This window comes from Balaenoptera borealis (genome assembly GCF_965194805.1).
Source record: "Balaenoptera borealis genome assembly, chromosome: 14".
In the NCBI taxonomy this organism is placed as follows: Eukaryota; Metazoa; Chordata; class Mammalia; order Artiodactyla; family Balaenopteridae; genus Balaenoptera; species Balaenoptera borealis.
Genome location: NC_138875.1, coordinates 50,865,132 through 50,885,542, shown reverse-complemented (window position 1 = coordinate 50,885,542; position 20,411 = coordinate 50,865,132). Strand labels below are relative to the sequence as shown.

At 38.6% G+C, this 20,411-nt stretch overlaps 1 protein-coding gene across 4 annotated transcripts in view; it reads right to left on the bottom strand.

Moving 5' to 3' along the window:
- The window catches only part of OSBPL1A (oxysterol binding protein like 1A), a 217,630-nt gene that overhangs the window by 150,447 nt on the left and 46,772 nt on the right, over positions 1–20,411 (bottom strand). For 3 of the 4 annotated variants that reach the window (XM_082355474.1, XM_082355473.1, XM_082355475.1), the window contains 5 exons: positions 7,778–7,839; positions 7,635–7,679; positions 6,712–6,785; positions 6,535–6,598; positions 1,025–1,123 (listed from right to left, as the gene is read on the bottom strand). In XM_082355474.1, coding sequence (XP_082211600.1) covers positions 1,025–1,123; positions 6,535–6,598; positions 6,712–6,785; positions 7,635–7,679; positions 7,778–7,839 — 344 coding nt within the window. Of the gene's footprint in view, positions 1–1,024; positions 1,124–3,651; positions 3,675–6,534; positions 6,599–6,711; positions 6,786–7,634; positions 7,680–7,777; positions 7,840–20,411 lie in introns of those variants that run through there. The other variant, XM_082355476.1, reaches the window with a different exon arrangement.

The window sequence follows — 20,411 nt, the reverse complement described above, 5'->3', positions numbered from 1 at the left end:
TTACTCTGATGCTTTAACTTTTACTATGTTTTTAAAAAATTAGTGGGACTCCCCTGGTGGTCCAGTGGGTAAGACTCCGCACTCCCAACGCAGGGGGCACGGGTTGGATCCCGGGTCAGGGAACTAGATCCCGCATGCATGCCGCAACTAAGAAGTCTGCGTGCCGCATCTAAAGATCCCACATGCTGCAACGAAGACCCGGTGCAGCCAAAATAAATAGATAAATAAATAAATAACAAATATTTTTAAAAATTAGTGATTTCACAAAAAGATGGAATGTTTGCCCTAAAAATATCTATCTTACTTCTACCTCATTTCTTGCAGCATTTTTCAGGGTCAAATCTTACCCTTTTATGAAATTTTGGGACAGTCACGTTTTGTATTGTTTAGGATTCTCTGCAAGGCCAAAGGTAACTGCTCTGGAAAATAGATCCTTTTAACCCCTTACATAATTTACAAAAAACAAGATAAGTCTACGAATATTGTTTTGATCTGAAGGCATATGGAGTCTCCATTAAATAACTACACAATGAATTTCTGTCATATCAATCCCAATTTCTTGCTTGCTGCTATTGTTCAGTTTACCACAAAGAAAGGCTGAGTCTACACTGTAATAAATTAGTGTAATTACACTGTAATAAATCAGAACACCTGGGCTGGAGCCAGGTTCTGTTACTTGCAAGCTGCATGAGCTTGAGAGGTCACTTCAATCTTAGTCTTCAGTTTTCCTCATCTATAAATTCAGAGGTAGACTAAATAATCATTTAGGCTTTTTTCCAAAACCAATAAGGGCCTCTTACATTCACAGAAGCAACATTTAAAGAAGAAGAAGAACAGAAAATACTTGCAGGTGCATGTTGATAAGGAATTAATTCCTAAGCCAAATTTCAAAAGTTTCATATAATCACTCCCGTTAAAAAGGTACAATCTACAAGATGTTAGATGTTAATATTGAGCCTACCTTATATTCTTTACATTCTTAAATGTTAAGTTTTATGAAAGATAAACGAATCCATAAAATTACCTCTCTTGTCTGCTGAAGGCTATTCTTAGGAACCCTGAAGCCATGAACAGTGTCATCGAAGCATTTAATAAAGAAGAGGCATCTATCAGTGGGTTTTACCTTGGATATAAAGAAGTCAGTAAGACAACATCATTCATGCCCATAAAACAAAACCCTAAAATTATCTATACATAAAATTAACAATATTAACATGCCAATAATACCCGAGGGAACATTTAAAATACTGAGAAAAATTGATACATCAGGAGTATCAAATGCACTGCAGCTTATCTACATCACATCTGGCTTTCATATTCTTAATCAAAGTAAATACTAATAAATAGTCACTAGGTATGTAGTTTTCCTTTTATCCTGTTAAATATAACATAGCATGCGCTTGGGCTATAAGTCCTTCAAATACAAGAACTCCAATCTCTTATTCATGCCACTCTCCTGAAGCTTTTGTTTGAGCTGAGTACAGAAAATGTTTGAACTGAGTGTAAAAGCATGAAGAGTAGAACAGGAAGAGCTGGAGTGTGAACAAGAGCCGGCCGACTCGATGGGAGAGCAAGCTGCCTTGGAGGAAAGGAAACAAGGAGCTTTGCGAGCAAGCTCCCACCCCCAAGACTGTTCACCTGGAACTAGTACTGTCCCCGAGGGTGACACAACAGCAGCAAGGGCATACCTGGACAACAGTCTGCCTTTGGAAATTAAAAAAGCAGAGCTGGGCAGCCATAAATACTAAAGAGAGTAGGGGAGTCACCCAATGGAAAGAGACAGAGATGGGAATCCCAAACTCTGTCTTTTCACATCTCTTACTGATGCACAAAATAGATTCCAAGCAGTCACTGAAATACAGACCAGAGCTGCCATCCAAGAAACAGAGTTTACAAGCCAAACCCAGCCAAGAAAATGACCTAAAACAACGGAAATAACATTTAATGGAGAAAAATAAAGAATCCAGGATCTCCAGAACTTAACATTAAGGATAAAATCCAAAATTACTTGACATATGAAGTAAAAAAGTGGACCACATTCTCAAAAGAAATCTAATTAAAAGGCAAAAAATGTCAGAATGGTTAATAGGGACCCAAATATACACTATCTACAAGAGACAGAAGATAAATATAAAGATACAGCTAGGTTGAAAGTAACTAGATAGAAAAAGAGATACTATGCAAACAGTAACCATAAGAAAGCCTGAGTGGTTATATTAATATCAAGCAAAATAGATTTTAAAACAAAATGCATTATTACAGGAGATAAAGAGGACCACCACATAATGCTAAAAGGGTAAATTAATCAGGAAGACAACAATCATAAATATGTATGTGATCAGTAACAGAGTGAGAAATAAATAATTCTACAAGTATAGTTGGAGATTTAAACACCCTTCTCTCAGCAATTGATACAATTAGAAAAAAAAAAAAAGGCAGTAAAGACACAGAAGATCTGAACAACACTATCAACCATTATGACTGAATGTTTATAGGACATGACCCCCAACAACAGCAAAACACACATTATTTTCCAGTGCATTCTCTAGGATAATCCATATGTAGAGTCACCAAGCAAGTCTCAATAAATTTGACAAGATGGAAATCATATCGAAAATGTTCAATGACCAAAATGGAATTACATTATAAATCAAAAACACAGTAATTAGGAAAACCCCAATTATTTGGAAATTTAACAACACACTTCTAAACGTTCACTGGTTCAAAGAAGAAATCATAATAGGAATTAGAAAATATTTTGAACTGGGTGATAATTTGAATAATCTAAGCTTCAACCTTAAGAAACTATAAAAGAGCAAAGCAAGCCCAACTCATGGAGAAATTATTTAAAATGAATTAAAAAATCAAAGAAATAGCAAAAACAAGAGAAATATTTCAATGAAATCAAGAGCTGGTTCTTCAAAAGGATCAATAAAACTGATAAAGTGCTAGACAGATTGATCTAGGAAAAAAAGGAAAACACAAATTACCAATATAAAAAGTAAAAGAGCATATCATATAACACTACCTATCACACAGACATTAAAAACATAATATGGGAATATTACTAACCCTAAGTTTTATAACCCAGAAGAAAATGGACAAATTTCTTGAAAGGCAAAAATTACAAACACCAACCCAAAAAGAAACAGAAAATGTGAACAGCCCTATAGCAACTGAAGAAATTAAATTTGTAACTACAATCCTCCCCCACCCCCGCACTAAAACCTCCTGGCCCATGTGACTTCACAGGTGAATTCTATCAAGCATTTAAGGAAGCAGTAACCTAATCCTATACAAACTCTTCTAGAAAACTGAAAAGGAACATTTTCCAATTCATTATATGAAACCAGACAAAATATCACAGGAGAAATATAAACCAATATCCAGCATGAACAAAAAAGCAAAAAATCTTAACAAAACATTAACAATATATTAAAATGGTAATTTATCATAACCGACTGGGATTTGTCCCAGCAATATAAGATTGACTTTATTAACACCCTAAAGTCTATCAATACAACTAATCATATTAACAGAATGAGTAAAACCATATGATCATTTCAATAACATGGAAAATAGCGTTTAATAAAATTCAACAGATTTTCATAATGAGGGATCTCAGTAAACTAGGAAAGGAAAAGAACTTACTCAACCAGATTAAGGGCTTCATATGTTCAAGCCCTAATCCCCAATGAAACTACATTTGGAGATAGGGCTTTTATAAGAGGTAATTAAGGTAAAATGAGATCATATGGGTGGAACTCTAATCCAGTATGACTGCTGTCCTTACAAGGAGAGGAAGAGAGATCAGGGATGCCTGCACACAGAGAAAAAGTCATGTGAGGACAAAGCAAGGAGGCCGCCACCTGCAAGCCAAGGAGAAAGGCCTCAGGAGAAACCGACGCCTCAGTGTCAGAGCTAAAACTATAAAAACTCTTGTAAGAAAACTTGGGAAGAAAGCTTCATGGCACTGGACTTGGCAGTGGTTTCCTGGATGTGATACCAACAGCGCAAGTGACAAAAGAAAAAACATAAACTGGACTATATAAAAAATAAAAACTTCTATGCATCAATGGACATTATCAGCAGAGTGAAAAGACAACCCATGAAACTGGAGACAATATGTACAAATCACGTATCTGATAAGGGGTTAATATCCAGAATATACAAAGAACTCCTACAACTCAACACCAACAAGAAAAAAAAAAAACTGATTAAAAAATGGGCAAGAGATTTAAACAGACATTTCTCCAAAAACAACATACAAATGGTCACTAAGTACATGAAATAATGGTCAACATCACTAGTCATCAGGGAAATGGAAATCAAACTACAATTAGATACCACCTCATACCTATTAGAATGGCAAACAAACAAACAAACAAAACCCACAGAAAAAACAAGTGTTGTGGTGAGGATGTGGAGAAATTGGAGCACTACTGGTATGAATGTAAAATGGTGCAGATGTTATGGAAAGCAGTACAGAAGTTACTTAAAAATTAAAAATAGAACTACCATATGACCCACCAATTCCACGTCTAGGTATATATCCAGAAGAAATGAAAGCAGGATCTTGGTGAGACATTTTCACTCCCGTGTTTATAGCAGCATTATTCACAGTAACCAAAAGGTGGAAGCAACTCAAAACATCCATTGATAGAGGAATGGATAAAGAAAATGTGGTCTATGCATAACAACGGAATATAATTCAGCCTTAAAAAAAGAAATCCTGTCACGTGTTATAACATGGATGAACCTTGAGGACATTATGCTAAGTGAAATAAGCCAGACAAATACTGTATAATTCCACTCATGTGAGATATCTAAAGTAGTCAAAAGCATAGAAACAGAAAGTAGAATAGTGGTTGCCAGGGTGTGGGGTCCTGGAAATAGGTGCTATTCAATGGGTATCGAGTTTCAGTTCTGCAAGATGAAAAAGTTCTAGAGACCTACTGTACAACAAAGTGAATAGAGTTGACGCTACTGAACTTAAAAATGGTTAAGATGGTAAGTTTTATGTTACGTGTATTTTACAATTAAACAAAATTTATAGGTGTAAACACCTGTATTAGAAAAGAAAAAAAGTCTCAAATCAATAACCTAAGCTTCTACCTTAAGAGTCTAGAAAGTGAACAGAGCCTGCCTCATAGTAGTCACTGAATGCCTGTTACCTTGTATCAATATGGATTCATAAATGTAGCCTCTAAGTAGACACTTATACAAGAAGCAAAAGTTATAAAACAAGGTGAAGCATAACACAGCAGAAACTATCAATTCTAAAGAAAAACCGGGAAATTTTAAAAGAGTGAGGGAGCAACTTGTCTAATTTTTTGTTTTAAGATAGACAAACCTTAGTGTTAAATAAATGAATCAAAAGCTGGAACAGAAGAGAATGGCCGGGACTGCACTAACAGAAGAAACGAGAAGATTAGACGGCTAAGACTAGAGAGCGGTTCCCTGGCCCTCTGGTCTAATGCGAAGGGAGGAAGGGGGGCGAGGACACTAAGGGACCAGCCTGTGTAAGGAGGCCTGAGTGCAGGCGCAGGTGACTGAGCCTGTGACGGCCCAAGGGCGACGCTGCTGGCCCTCCGGGAGTTCACACAGAAAGGCAGGGGCTGTGCTCTGAAGAGCGGGTGCACCGCCGTGGCATGTTGACAACCCTGAAGAACTTGAAGCAGCAAGCGAAAAAGTATGTCTAGGCTCCAGTCTTAGACTAATCTCAAAGGAGGAAAAAATTCTTTCTCCTGGCTGGTAAAAGCAAAACAGCCAGAAGTGAATATGGAGAACCTAAAAATCCCAATTTTGACATAGGCTTTAAATTTTACCACCAGAAAAATTTCCATTTTCCAGATTTACCCATGTACAAATACATGCATGCCTACACATATGTATGTAGATATGTATATGCATACATTGTGTGAATATATACACATACATAAGTATATACATACACATACAAAATGGTAAAAGTTCTGTATAAATGTTTTTGGATCATGCATCTCTTATTCCACAATACGTAGAGATGTTTTTTAACTTGATTATATTTTTTAAATGGAATTCCACAACTTTACTTGTTCTCAAATAAAAACATATACAGTCATCCCTCGGTATCTGTGGGGGGACTGGTTCCAGGACACCTGAAGGATACCAAAATCCACGGCAGCACAAGGTCCTTTTCTAAAATGGCATAGTATTTGCATACAACCCATGCACATCCTCCTGCTTACTTTAAATCATCTCTAGATTACTTATAATACCTAATACAATGTAAATGCTATGTAAATAGTTGCTGGTGCACGGCAAATTCAAATTTTGCTTTTTGGAACTTTCTGGAATTCCTTTTCCTATATAGTTTTGATCCACAGTTGGTTGAATTAGCAGATGCAGAACTCGCAGATATGGAGGGCCAACTCAACTGCACAAGTGCCTTCTACCCCAAGATTTTACAAGGCAGCTTATACCAATGATTTAGGGCAATCACTTGCAGGACTGATTTCACAGTTTAAGCAAAAGATGCATGTGTCATCCTACCGTGCATACTGCTTGAGTTAGGTGTTTGCATCCCTGGCGATAAATATTATGGACTGCATCGGGCCTTCAAAATAAATATAAATTATCAAGGCAAAAGGAAAAGAGATTAGTGAAAACTTTTAATCATTCAAAATTTAGATGCTGAAATTCAACAAGTATTAGGATCATAATACTTACTGTTTCCTATACCATGAGAGGACTCCATGTTCTAACACTACCCAGAATAATCTCCAGCCAAAAAATCTTGAACTCTAAGGGAAAAAAAACAAAGATTTTTCCAAGTTGATACATCTAGATTCAAATACTTGACTGATAAAAAGTAATTAAGTTATGACAGTTCTATCTGAGCCTTTCATCCGGACAGTACCACTGCACACTCAAAAATGAACAAACAGGAACTGAGGAACTGGGTGCAGAAATGAAAACATACTACTACAGGGTGACAGGGACAGAAGAAATGCCACATTGGTAAGATCAACGATGAACACAGTTTATAGTTCTGACAATACTGTGCAAGGATATTTATAGGAAATATATCAGTTGTGGGCTTCAAAGACAATTTCCTCAAAGGCCTGAATGCGTTTCTAAAAAAAGAGAATTATCCTAAATTTTATACAATATAAACATACATGTACATAAATATATAGAAGGAGCAGTTGCAAATGCAGAAGAAACTATATGCTCCAAAACAGTTAATTCTAGAAAATAAATGAACTCCAAAAAGCAAAGAAATTTTAGAACTAGAAAGATTTTATATGTGTGCTCTGTGACAATTCAAATATTAAATTCCTCCTGAGTCCTCCATGGATCAATGTTCATAACAGAGATGATACTGTAACCCTATGCTTAAGTAAGAAAAAAAAAAATTCCTCCACTCTTCTCTGTACAAACTTGGTCACCTAAAAGTGTCAGACCAACAGTTAATTGCTACAATCACTGGATGCCTAATAAAGTCCAGCAGTATAAAAATGGTTTACATGATAAGATCGAATAATTATTAAATCACATATACTTCAAAAAATAATTAAAAAGAATTTTAACAAGAGAGCACCTGAGAATCTTTTTTCCAGTTTTATAATTAAAAAACCATCCCAACCTACCTTCCAGAGAGGGCCTTCGTATCGTTTCAACGCTTTGTAGATGGCCTATCGGAAAAACATGTTTTCATTAACAATGCATCTATGTATTTCAAGAATTCAAAATTTTTTTCTACATTATATAAATGTAATCCATTACCACATACCTTATTACCAACAAGAACATGTTTCATTTCAGCACCCTGGGCAAGATCAAGAGGTTTCTGATCTGTGTAAAATACAAGGAAAAAAACCATCAAGAGCTTAACTCTACTATAAAATTGATGCTTGTATTGTAGCACATAATATTCTTTCATTATTCCATCAACTACACCCCAAATCACCGACCTGAAGCTGCCATCTCAATTCTTTACAGCATCCTTTTCAGTAACTATTAAGCCAGCAAATCAAACTAAACTTTGAACACTCTGTACAGGTTTTGTGATCTTTCAAGCTTTCTTGCCTTGAGTCACTGTATCAGTTTCCTATGGCTGTTGTAACAAATTACAACATACTTACTGGTTTAAAACAATACAAATTATTCTCTTACAGTTCGGGAGGTCAGAAATCTACAGTCAGTTTCACTGGGCTAATAATCAAGGTGTTGGCAGGGCTGCCTTCCTCTGGAGGCTCTTGAGGAGAACCTGTTCCCTTGCCTTTTCCAGAGGTCCCCTACATCCCCTTGATTCGTGGTCCCTCCCTCCATCTTCAAAGTGCATCATTCCAACCTCTGCTTCCATGCTTACATTTTTCTCCCTCAATATTCTGATCCTCCTGCCTCCTCCCCCAAAAGGAAGGACCCTTGTGATTACACTGGGCCCACCTAGAGAATTCAAGATTATCTCGCTATCTCAAGATACTTAACTAATCACATCACTGGGGGAGTATTATTCAGCCACCACAGCTGCTCTTAAACTACCTCACTGAAGAACAGGTAGCAGAGACAACTCACAGAGTAACGGTGTGATGGTCCACAATTGAGGACAAAAGGAAAAAGTGGTAACTGAGAATGAAACCAGCAAGGTATCACGGTAACTTTCTCAAGCCTACACATGCAAGCATTCTACGTTTTGCCAAACAACAAAAATGCAATTTGTTTGTAAGTTATTTACCGAGTTCTGAAGTGAGCAGGACACTATATGAAGGATGCAAACTAAAAAAATAATCGTCTCATAACCTCAAAGAGCTTCTAATTACTAGAGAAACAAAAGCTAAACATAAAAATTTAAAACAAAAAAAACAGCCCTTTCATGATAACATCAGACTGGAACTCTGGAACTCTATTTATGCAGTAAGGTGATAACATTCTATCAAATAACCTTTTTATAAATGCCAAACACCTGGTACGTGTTGGACAATTTCTTGTAAAACTATCTCCTAATGAGAGTCTATTATGTGCCAATTAATATTTTAGGCACTGGGGACTCAGTAGTGAACATGACTGAAAAAATTGGGTCGGGGGAGGCGTAGAAAAAGGGAAAGACAGACAACTTAATAAAAAAAGGATATAGCAAATAAACCATGGTATGCCAACATTTTTAAGTGAATGTTCTGAGAGAATGACTGGGATACCACTTTAGATTGGAGACTGGGGGACTGATTGAGGAAAGCCTCTCTCTGAGGGAGGGATGTTTAAGCTGAAAGGAAGGATCCAGCCTTGTGAGAATATAGGGGAAGGGCATTGCAAGCAGAGGGAACAGCTGATGCAAAGGCCCTGAGGTAGCAACAATTAGGTGCGCAAGAGAGAAAGGCAAAGAAAGAAAGAAGCCACATCATAAAAGGCCTCTGTGGGTCAGACCTTTGTGAAGCAGTAAAAGGAGTTTGGGTTTTATTCTAAATACGATGGAAAGCCACTGAAAGGTTTTAGGTAAAAGAGTAGCATGATCTGACTTATGTTTCAAACTCTGTCGAAGTGTTAAAAGAACTTAATCAGAACATCTGGGGAAATGTGAACTTTGGCTGTTTGATGATTTTGAGAAATTATAAAATTATTAATAGGATAATGCCATTGTGGCTATTTCTTTAAATAGCTCTACTGAGAGAGAATTCACACAACATACAATTTACTCATGTAAAGTGTACAATTCAGTGGTTTTTAGAATATTCACAGAGTCGTGCAACTATCACATAGTTATGGTGTTTTTTTTAAAAGGAGACCTTACACAAATGTACTTAAATATTTATAGCCAAAATAAGATGACATCGGGGGAGTGGCCATTATTGACAATTCCTGAAAGAGGGTGACGAGTACATCAATTATACTATTCTATTTTTTAAGCTTTGATAATTTCAGTAATAAAAAGTTAAAAAAAAAAAAAGATCATTGCAGCTACTGTATGGAAAAACCTTGTAAATGTGGGCAAGAGAAAAGAAGGGATACAAGTTACAAAGCAATAGCAAAGGTCCAGGTGAAAGACACCGGTGATATACAAACAGCTCATGCAGCTCAATATCAAAAAAACAAACACCCCAATCAAAAAATGAGGAGAACACCTAAATAGACATTTCTCCAAAGAAGACATACAAATGGCCAAGAGGCACATGAAAAGATGCTCAACATTGCTAATTACTAGAGAAATACAAATCAAAACTACAATGAGGTATTATCTCACACCAGTCAGAGTAGCCATCACCAAATAATCTACAAACAATAAATGCTGGAGAGGGTGTAGAGAAAAGGGAACCCTCCTACACTGTTGGTGGGAATGTAAATTGGTAGAGCCACTATGGAGAACAGTATGGAGGTTCCTTAGAAAACTAAAAACAGAGCTACCATATGATCCAGCAATCCCACTCCTGGGCATATATCCAGAGAAAACCATAATTCGAAAAGATACATGTACCACAATGTTCACTGCAGCACTATTTACAATAGCCAAGACGTGGAAGCAACCTAAATGTCCACCGACAGAGGAATGGGTAAAGAAGATGTGGTATGTATATACACTGGAATATTACTCAGCCATAAAAAAAGAATGAAGTAATGCCATTTGCAGTGACATGGATGGACCTAGAGATTGTCATACTGAGTGAAGTAAGTCCGAGAAAGACAAATATCATATGATATCACTTATATGTGGAATCTAAAAAAAATAGTACAAATGAACTTATTTACAAAACAGAAATAAAGTCACAGATGTAGGAAACAAACTTATGGTTACCAAGGGGGAAAGGGAGGGGGGGTATAAATTGGGAGATTGGGATTAACATATACACACTCCTATATATAAAACAGAAAACTAATAAGGACCTACTGTATAGCACAGGGAACTCTACTCGATACTCTGTAATGACCTATATGGGGAAAAAATCTAAAGAAGAGTGGATATATGTATAACTGATTCACTTTGCTGTACACCTGAAACTAAAACATTGTAAATCAACCCTACTCCAATAAAAATTAATTTAAAAAAACAAGAAAGATACTGGTGGCTTGAACTAGAGAGTTAGCAGAAAAATGAAGACACTAGTAGGTATGGAGAAAACTGTGTGGCTTTGAGATTTACTTTAGAGGTAGATTTATCAGACTGCTGACAGGTAAAACTTGAACTGGTCATATATTACTCTTTCAGTGGGGAAAAAACTTCTTAAAATGTTAACTGAGCAACTGATAATCACTTTAGGTTTTCTAGCTAGCAAACAGGAGGATGTCTTATGAAAAGGTCTGCCAACTCGTTATTTCTACTCTATCTGCAGGGCACTTTTAGGCAGAAAGGAGAAAGACAATGTGATTTCTTTCACAGAATTCTGTCCTAACACCAAAAATAAATTCTGAACTCCTGCCAACTAGCTGAAGTCCTACACAGAGCCCTCGTTGCTGGATTCAATGCCCACAGTGCCTGGCACACAGTGAGAATTTAATAAAATGCTTTTAGAACTGAATGAAATAGCCCCCTTACCGGGATAGGCACCATAACCAGTTGTTTCAAAATCGCACTACATCTCTTATCGACCACGACAAAATAAAGTAAAAAACGGGAAGGATCCTATATTTAAATTTTTGCCTGATACAGATTTGTCCCTTAATGGGAAAACGAAATAAAAATGTCAACACTCCTCAAATAATTTACATAGAACACAATCTCAATTAGATGTCAACAGCATTTTTACTAAGAACCTAAAAAAATTATTTTAAATGCCATTTGGAAAAACAAATAGTTAAGACTGTCAAGGAAAATACTCAAAAAAGAATAGTAAGAGGAAACGTCATCAGCTATTAAAGCCTTACAAAAGCAACCATTAAAAGTGCACTGCTTTTTTATGGCTGAGTAATATTCCATTGTATATATGTGCCACATCTTCTTTATCCATTCATCTGCTGATGGACACTTAGCTAGTGGGAAGCAGCCGCATAGCACAGGGAGATCAGCTCAGTGCTTTGTGACCACCTAGAAGGGTGGGATAGGGAGGGTGGGAGGGAGGGAGATGCAAGAGGGAAGAGATTTGGGAACATATGTATAACTGATTCACTTTGTTATAAAGCAGAAACTAACACACCATTGTAAAGCTGTTATACTCCAATAAAGATGTTAAAAAAAAAAAAAGTGCACCGCTGGTGAAGGGACAGCTGAGGCAATAAAAGAGCACAGAAAACACACAAAAAAAGTAAATTCTTCAAGAGTATGAGAAAGGCATAACAAAACAAAGGAAAAGGAAAGGCTGCTTGATAAAGGGTGCAAGGATAAGTGATTAGCAATTTGAGAGTCTCCCGTCCTAACGTACACTCTCACGTCACCTTTCCTGCTCAAAACCCTCGACACCGACCAACAGGGCTGGGCCTCTGGCTGCCTTATGACGCTACCCGTGTCCCTGAGGAGCCCGCTCTAGGCAACCCGGCAGCCTCCTTCTTCAAATATGCCAAGTGCCCTCCCACCCCGGAGCCTTTACACTTGCTTGCCCTCTGCTTTCACCGCTCTTCTGCCAGAATCCTTCACCACAGCTCACTCCCTTCCTCAGTGTGGCTCTTTGCTCAGTCACTTCAGAGCGGCCTTCCCTTCCCTTCCACCCTTCCCAAAACAAAAGCCTCCCCCTGCACTGAATCGCCCTCTATCCCCTTTAGCCTATTTTATTTTTCCTCACCTCACTGTCCAACACTATATGTGTATTTATGCTTTGTCTATCTCCTCCCACCAGAACACAAGTATGGGGACAGTCAGATTTTGTTCGCTGTTGGGTCGCCAGTACCTGCGACAGTTCCTGGCACACAGCAGAGGCTCAGTATTTGCTGAATGAATGTGAAACAGATACACTAGGAGAGAACAGAATCAAGTATTTACCAAAGCTCTACCTAAGCTTAGAAGTGTTAGAAGAAATCAAAGAAGAGGATCAACAAGTTTGACTAAAAATTTAAAACAGGGCTTCCCTGGTGGTGCAGTGGTTAGGAATCCGCCTGCCAATGCAGGGGACACGGGTTCGATCTCTGGTCCGGGAAGATCCCACATGCCATAGAGCAACTAGGCCCGGGTGCCACAACTACTGAGCCCACGTGCCACAACTACTGAAGCTCGTGCACCTAGAGCCCGTGCTCCGCAACAAGAGAAGCCACCGCAATGAGAAGCCCGCGCACCACAACGAAGAGCAGCCCCCGTTCGCCACAACTAGAGAAAGCCCATGCGCAACAAGGAAGACCCAACGCAGCCAAAATAAAATAAATAAATTTATATAAAAAAAATTTAAAACATCCTTGTTTAAAAAGACTAGGAAAATTCAGTCATAAAAAAATATAGAAATTATTATTGTCCTTATCACTGAAGGTTTGTGGGTGTGAAGCGGATTATATTACATCTACATGAAATACTATGCAGAAGGTGAGCCATGAAGACTATGCTTCCTGGAACGATATGGAAAACTGTTGACGTTTAATATAGAGCAGGATTTTAATATGTCGACGCTATTTACAAGCCATAAACTAAAAGGAATGGTAGATACTTTCTTAGGTGTTTGCCGGCCCACACCCCTCCACCATTCTCTGAGCAACCTCTGCCCTTTTCACACCCCCCAGGGGAAGGCCCTAGCAGACATGTTTGTACGGCACACGGATCTTTATTGAGGCACGCGGGATCTTTCATTGTGACGCGTGGGCTTCTCTCTAGTTGTGGCACGCAGGTCTTCTCTTCTCTAGTTGTGGTGCACAGGCTCCAGGGTGCATGGGCTCTGTAGTTTGCAGCACGCAGGCTCTCTAGTTGAGGCGCGTGAGCTCAGTAGTTGTGGCACGTGGGATCTTAGTTCCCTGACCAGGGATCGAACCCGAGTCCCCTCCATTGTAAGGCGGATTCTTTACCGCTGGACCACCAGGGAAGTCCCTGCTCACACTCTTGAGTTGGTATCTATTATTTAAAACTTAAAAAAAATCTAGTCTACAACAGAACAACAACTAAAAACTAAATCTTTGGATGTTTGGGTATAAGTGATTGTACTTTTTTGGTGCCTTCGTTTCCCTCATTTTGGCCATAAAAAAAAAAAAAGCATTTGTTTTGCAATTTTAAAAAATGCTCTAAAATAGGTATGAAAATAGATTCAAAGGGTATATAATATGCCAAAGTACCAGAGTAATTTATGTTTTTTTCTGTATTTTTAAAACTTCCTAAAATGCAGATACTATTACTCTTATGATTTTAAAAATTACACTTTTTCAGAAAGCACCATCTTGACTTTTATCAAGAACACTATAATGTCTTCAACAGGAATGTTTAACGTTCCAGATATCTGTACCCACCTTCCATTACTTTTAGAAGTTTACCCCTCAATGTTAAATCATTCTGTAAGCTGCTACTAACTTTCAAAGGTAATCATGATTCTTTTTTACTATTTTAAATAGAGCTGAAATAAACATCATAGTACATACTCCCTGCATTTATGTGAATGCATTTTTTTCATGTAAAGGAATTTTAATTTAGGTTTTATATCTCCATGTAGAGCCTTTAGTCATGTGTTTTTTGCCATCTGTATGTCTTTGAAGAAGTGCCTGAACCTTTTTAGAATTGGGTTGTTTATCTTCCTTTTAGAGTTATAAGGGTTCTGTATATATCCTAGATACAGGTGCGCTCTTGTACATGTTTTGCCAATATTTCCTCCCATAAAATAGCTTGCATTTTCATAACAGTGCTTATTGAAGAGAAAAACTTTCTAATTTTGACAAAGTCCAATTTATCAATATTTTATCACTCATGCTTTGTGTCATATTTAAGAAATCTTTGCAAAACCCAAGGTAACTAAGATTTTCTCCTGTATTTTCTTCTAGAGTTTTATGGTTTTAACTCTTATGTTCATTTCTGTGACCCATCTAGATCTAATTTTTACACATGTTCCTTGTTTTGAATATAGCAATCCAACTTTTTCAGTGTCATCTGTTGACAATTTTATCCTTTCCTCACTGATTGCCTTGACACCTTTGACAAAAATCAACTGTGTGTAAATATATTTATATATTTCTGGACTCTCCTGTTCCATAGACCTATATATCTATCCTTACCACAGTGACTAGGCTAAGGAATACCTAGATAGTAAATAACAGTAAAACATTTCTGGGTGTGTCTGTGAGGGTGTTTCTGGGTGAGATTAGCATTTGAATCAGTAGACTGAGTAAAGATCTGACCTCACCAACATGGGTAGCATCATCCAATCCACTGAGGGCCTGAATAGAACAAAAAGGCAGAGAAAGGACAAATTCTCCCTCTTCTTGAGCTGGGAAATCCATCTCTTTCTGCCCTCGAACATTGGATCTCCTGGTTCTCTGGCCTCTGGCTGCCCCTCTCCCCAGGGCTCAGGCCTTTGGATTCAGACTGAATTATACCACCCAGCCTTCTTGGTCTTGGTCTCCTCGTCTCTAGCCCTTAATTGGTCAGGCTCTCCTCTCTCTCTCTCTCTCTCTCTCTCTCTCTCTCTATATATATATATATGATTGGTTCTGTTTCTCTAGAGAACCCTGACTGTAACTACAAGGTAGCCTAAGTCCTCCAACTTTGTTCTTTTCCAAAGTTGTTTTGGGTATACTAGGTCTTTTCCATTTCCAAATAAAATTTATAATCAATTTGTCATTTTCTACAACAAGGCCTGCTGGAACTTTGACTGGGATTGCACTGAATTGCTAGATCTACTTGGAGAAAACTGACAACTTAACAATGTCAAGTCTTCTGATCCCTGAAAATAGTACCCTTCCCCATACAGATATTCTTAAATTTCTCTCACCAGTGTTCAATGTGTACAAGTCTTACACAACTTTTATCAAGTTTATTCCCAAGTATTTCATGAAATTTTAATGCCATTATAAATAATATGCTTTTTCATTTTCTACTTCTGACTAGTATATAGAAATATAATTGATTTTTGTATATTGAATTAGCTCACTAATTAGTTCTACCAGGTTGTTGTAAATTTCTTAGAATTTTTTTACCTGGATGATCAGAAGAATAAGAATTCTTTTTCAGTCTGAATGTCTTCTATTTCTTTTTCTTGCTTTACTGCACTGGCTAGGTCTTCCAATACAATGTTAACAGGTGTGGAGAAAGGGAGGTGAATCAGGTCCCTGTGGCCATAATGGCCAAAAGTAGAAGCCTCTCCTGATGTTTGAAGTTTGTACTGCACATATAGGTCTTTAAACTACCTGGAATTTAGTATCCACTATGAAATGGGTATCTAAAATTACCTATTACTATATGGACAGCTAATTACTAGATTCTTTCCTCATCCACCTATCACGCCACTTTTGTCATCTACTAAGTTCCCATGTGTACATGTTTTAATTTCTAAACTGTCTGTTCACCCACCCTGAACCAATACCAATTCAAGATCCTGCTAAGTGATTTTATACATTCCATGACTTTAAATAACTCTACAGTATATACTAATGATTCCCAAATTTGTATCTCCACCCAGACCTCTCCCCTAAACTCAAACTTCTACTTCCAACTCTATCATTTGGATTGTATAATAGTATTTCAAATTCTTAATGTCTTAAAAACCAAGCCCCTAATTCTCAGCAACTGCTAACCTGTCCCTCCTGCAGTCTTCTCCTTCTCACGAATTGGAAATTCCATTCTTTCAGGTCCTCAGTTCAAACAGTGGAAAGTCATCCTTGACTCCTTTCTTTCATACCTCACATCCAAGCCAGCAGAAAATCCTAACCACTCTACTTTCAAAATATGTAAAAAAAAAAAAAAAAAAATCCAACCACTTACAACCACTTTTATTGCCACTATCCTGATCCAAGCCAATATTACCTCTCACCCCCTTATTATCTCAACAGCCTCTCAACAGCTATCCTCCCTGCCCTCCTAGGGTCTAGTCTCCTCACGGCAACCAGAGGGATCATTTTTCATAACATAAGTCAGATCGCATCACTGCTCCATTCTAAACCTGCATCCTGCATCTTCCCATCTCTCAGAGTAAAAGCCAAAATCCTTACAATAACCTGAAAGGCCTTTCATGATCCAGTTCCCACTGCCTCTCTAACCCCCTCCTCCGACCACTCTCCTTTTCTCACTCTGCTCTGGACATCCTGGCCTCCTTGCTTTTCCTGACACATCACGCACCCTCTCACCTGTTTCCTCTGCCTAGAGCCAAGCTCGTCTCCCAGATATTGACATGGCTTGCCCCCTCACTTCAAGTTTTAATTGCCATCCTAACAGAGAAGCTTTTCCTGCCACCCCATACAAAGGAGGAGCCCTCCATACATGCAATACACTCCAGATCCCATTTCCCTGCCTTTTCCCCCCTCAGAGCACTTATCACATCTGACATATTAAATACCTGCTTTTCTATTTGCATTTTATTGGCCTTACCTTATTGGGATGTAGGCTCCATGAAAGCAGGAACTTGCCTGTATTTTTTTTCCTTCACTGTTCTAGGTCCCTAGTCCCTGGAGTAGTATCTGGCACATAAGCACTCAAATATTTGTTGAAGAAATGAATACTTTACTTACCAGAGATTCATAATTGGTCCTTTTATCCAGCAAGGGCAAGCCCTCACTGCTTCTCTCCCCCTTTAAAATTCTCTGCCCTCGACTTTTCTGTGTAAATTTAGAATCAGCTAGTCAAGTTCTATGAAAACCTTTTGAGGATTCTGGCTGGGACTGCTTTGAAATATAAATTAATTTGAGGAGAACTGTTAGGTTTTCAATGTTGAGGTCTTTCTCCACCAAAAACATGGAGGGTTCTCCATTTTTTAGGTCTTCTTTTACATCCTTCAGCTGTGTTTATAATTGCCTCCATTAAAAAAACTAAAAATCGTTTCTCAAATATGTTCCTACTTTTTTTTGCTATTCCCCAAAACATTACCTTTTAAAAAATTACATTTCTAACTGTCACAATGAAATCAAGCTCTTTTTCTACTGCCTTGGTCCTCCTTAACTTCAAACATACTTGAATTCCCCGTGCCTAAAAAATCTTCCACTTGGCCATGGAACCATCCTCTGTTCTTACATATTGCAAAGAAGCAGGTAAGTAACGCTGCCTCAGCTTCCTCATTTCCTACTCAGTCCTTAGCCCCTAACCTAGCCTTCACTCAACTACCCAGTGAAAACTGCTCTTTCAGAAAGGGCCACTGGGCACTGTGTCACTGAATTCCACAGCCTCTGCTCAGTGTTTATTTTCTTCAGTCCAAGATGCTCGTAACACCAATGACATCCTACCCCTTTAGCTCTGCATTTACTCTCCTCCTTTGGCTTCCATGGAACTGGCATTTCCCTCGTGTCTCCTGAGTGCTTCCCCTTCTGCATCCCCCAATTTCTCTTCTAACTGATTCCAGGAAGAACCTATGTCTACCTCAGGGATACAGGGAAAGCCTCTCTGGGGAAGCAGAGTTTGAGCTAATTCTTAAGGTGAGACTAGAGTTTACCAGATGGACAAGAAGGAAAAGGGCATTCCTGGCAGAGAGAGCATAAGCAGGGTGAGGACAGCACGGTTAACTAGAGAGCCTCAGACAGCTCAGTACGTCTAGGGCCGCACGTCCAACATGGTGGACATTAACCACATGTGGCCGTTCGGTACCTGAAATGCATCTAGTTCAGGCTGAGATGTGCTGTGAAGTGTAAGACACACACCAGATTTCAAAGACTTGGTACCAAAACAGGAATGTAAAACGTCATGGATAATTTTTTTTTTCACCAATTACATGTTGACATGGTATTTTGGATATACTGCTTTAAATAAAATACATTCTTAAAATTAATTTTATGTTTCTTTTTACTTTTAATATGTGGGTCCCATTGTATCTCTATAGAACACTGCCAGTCTAGGGCGTAAGGGCCAAGTCAAAAGAAGAGAGGAAGAAGCGTGAGATTCTATAGTAAATTTTCTTTCTCCTTTCTACACCCATTGATGTTACTAAAGTTCAGGTCCTAATTACCTCTCACCTAAGACAATCTCAATGGCCCTACCGATCCCTCCCTACAGTCTTGGGCCTGTCACAACCCATCCTAGATACTGTAACCATATCCCTCCACTGCTCAGAGCCTCCCTGACCTTGAAATTAGGGGCAAAATAGTCTGGCATTTTGAGGCTCGCCACGACAGAAGCTAATCTGCAGTTACAGGATTCCCCAGTATTGCTGCCTTTCATACCCCTGGATGTGTCAAACTGGAGATGTCACCTCAACTTGACTTACATTTTTCACCTTAATACCCTTGCTCATAATCTTCCCTCTGCCTACAACACCCTTTCCCAAAATTCGGCTTACCAATATCTTACTAGATAATAATAGTACTGTTTTATTTAAAAGGAAAAAAAACATACTGGGGGGTCTTTTGTTAGAGATACAAACTGAAGTATTTAGAGATGAATTTTTTTTTATCTTACTAGGACTCCAGGGTCTGTATAAAAGATGTATTCCTTCAGGAAGCTATTTCTAATCACCCCAAACCTTCAACAAACATGCAACTTGTAGAAGGCATCAAATGCTACACATTACTCTAGGTGCTGGGTAAACTAGACAGTAAAATGTTAGCCCTCCCCTTAGGAGCTCAGTCTCACGGGAGACAGCTACATAAGTCAACAACTGCCACGGAGAACAACTGAAGCTATGAAGAGGTAAACACAGGGTCCTATGGGACCACAGACAAGTCCTAATCCAGGCCGATGGTCGGCAGAGGGAAGCATCCTAAAAAGGGATGCAGAAAAACCCTAATGAGCTGCTCCTCCACTGATTCCCCAATACACCTTTTGCAGCTTCTCTATGGTTATCCAATTCTGTCTTTGATGCTTCGTGCATGTACAGTCTATCCTCATTATTTGTGAACTCCACATCTGCAAACTCGCCAATTGTTAAGATGTACTTTAATCTCAAAGTCAGTACTCATGGCAATTTCTTGGTCATTCACAGACACATCCAGATCGGTAAACAACTTGAGTCTTCTGATGCACATGTTCCCTGAAGTGGAAAAGCTGATGCTCTGCCTTCTTGTCTCAGCTCTCGTACTGTGAACAAGTGTCCTCGTCACAGTCTACCTAGTGCCACATTTTTCGCTTTTTGTTTCTGGTGATTTCGCTGTTGAAACTGGCCCCCAAGCACAGGGCTGAAGTGCTGTCTAGTGCTCCTAAGTGCAAGAAGCCTGTGATGTGCCTTCTGAACAGAGTATGTGCTACACGAGCTTAGTTCAGGCATGAGTTACAATGCTCTCGGCAGTGAGCTCGGTGTTAATAAGTCAGTAACGTACACCGAATAAGGTGTTTTTAAACAGAAGCACAGGGCTTCCCTGGTGGTGCAGTGGTTGAGAATCTGCCTGCCAATGCAGGGGACACGGGTTCGAGCCCTGGTCTGGGAAGATCCCACGTGCCGCGGAGCAACTAGGCCCATGAGCCACAACTA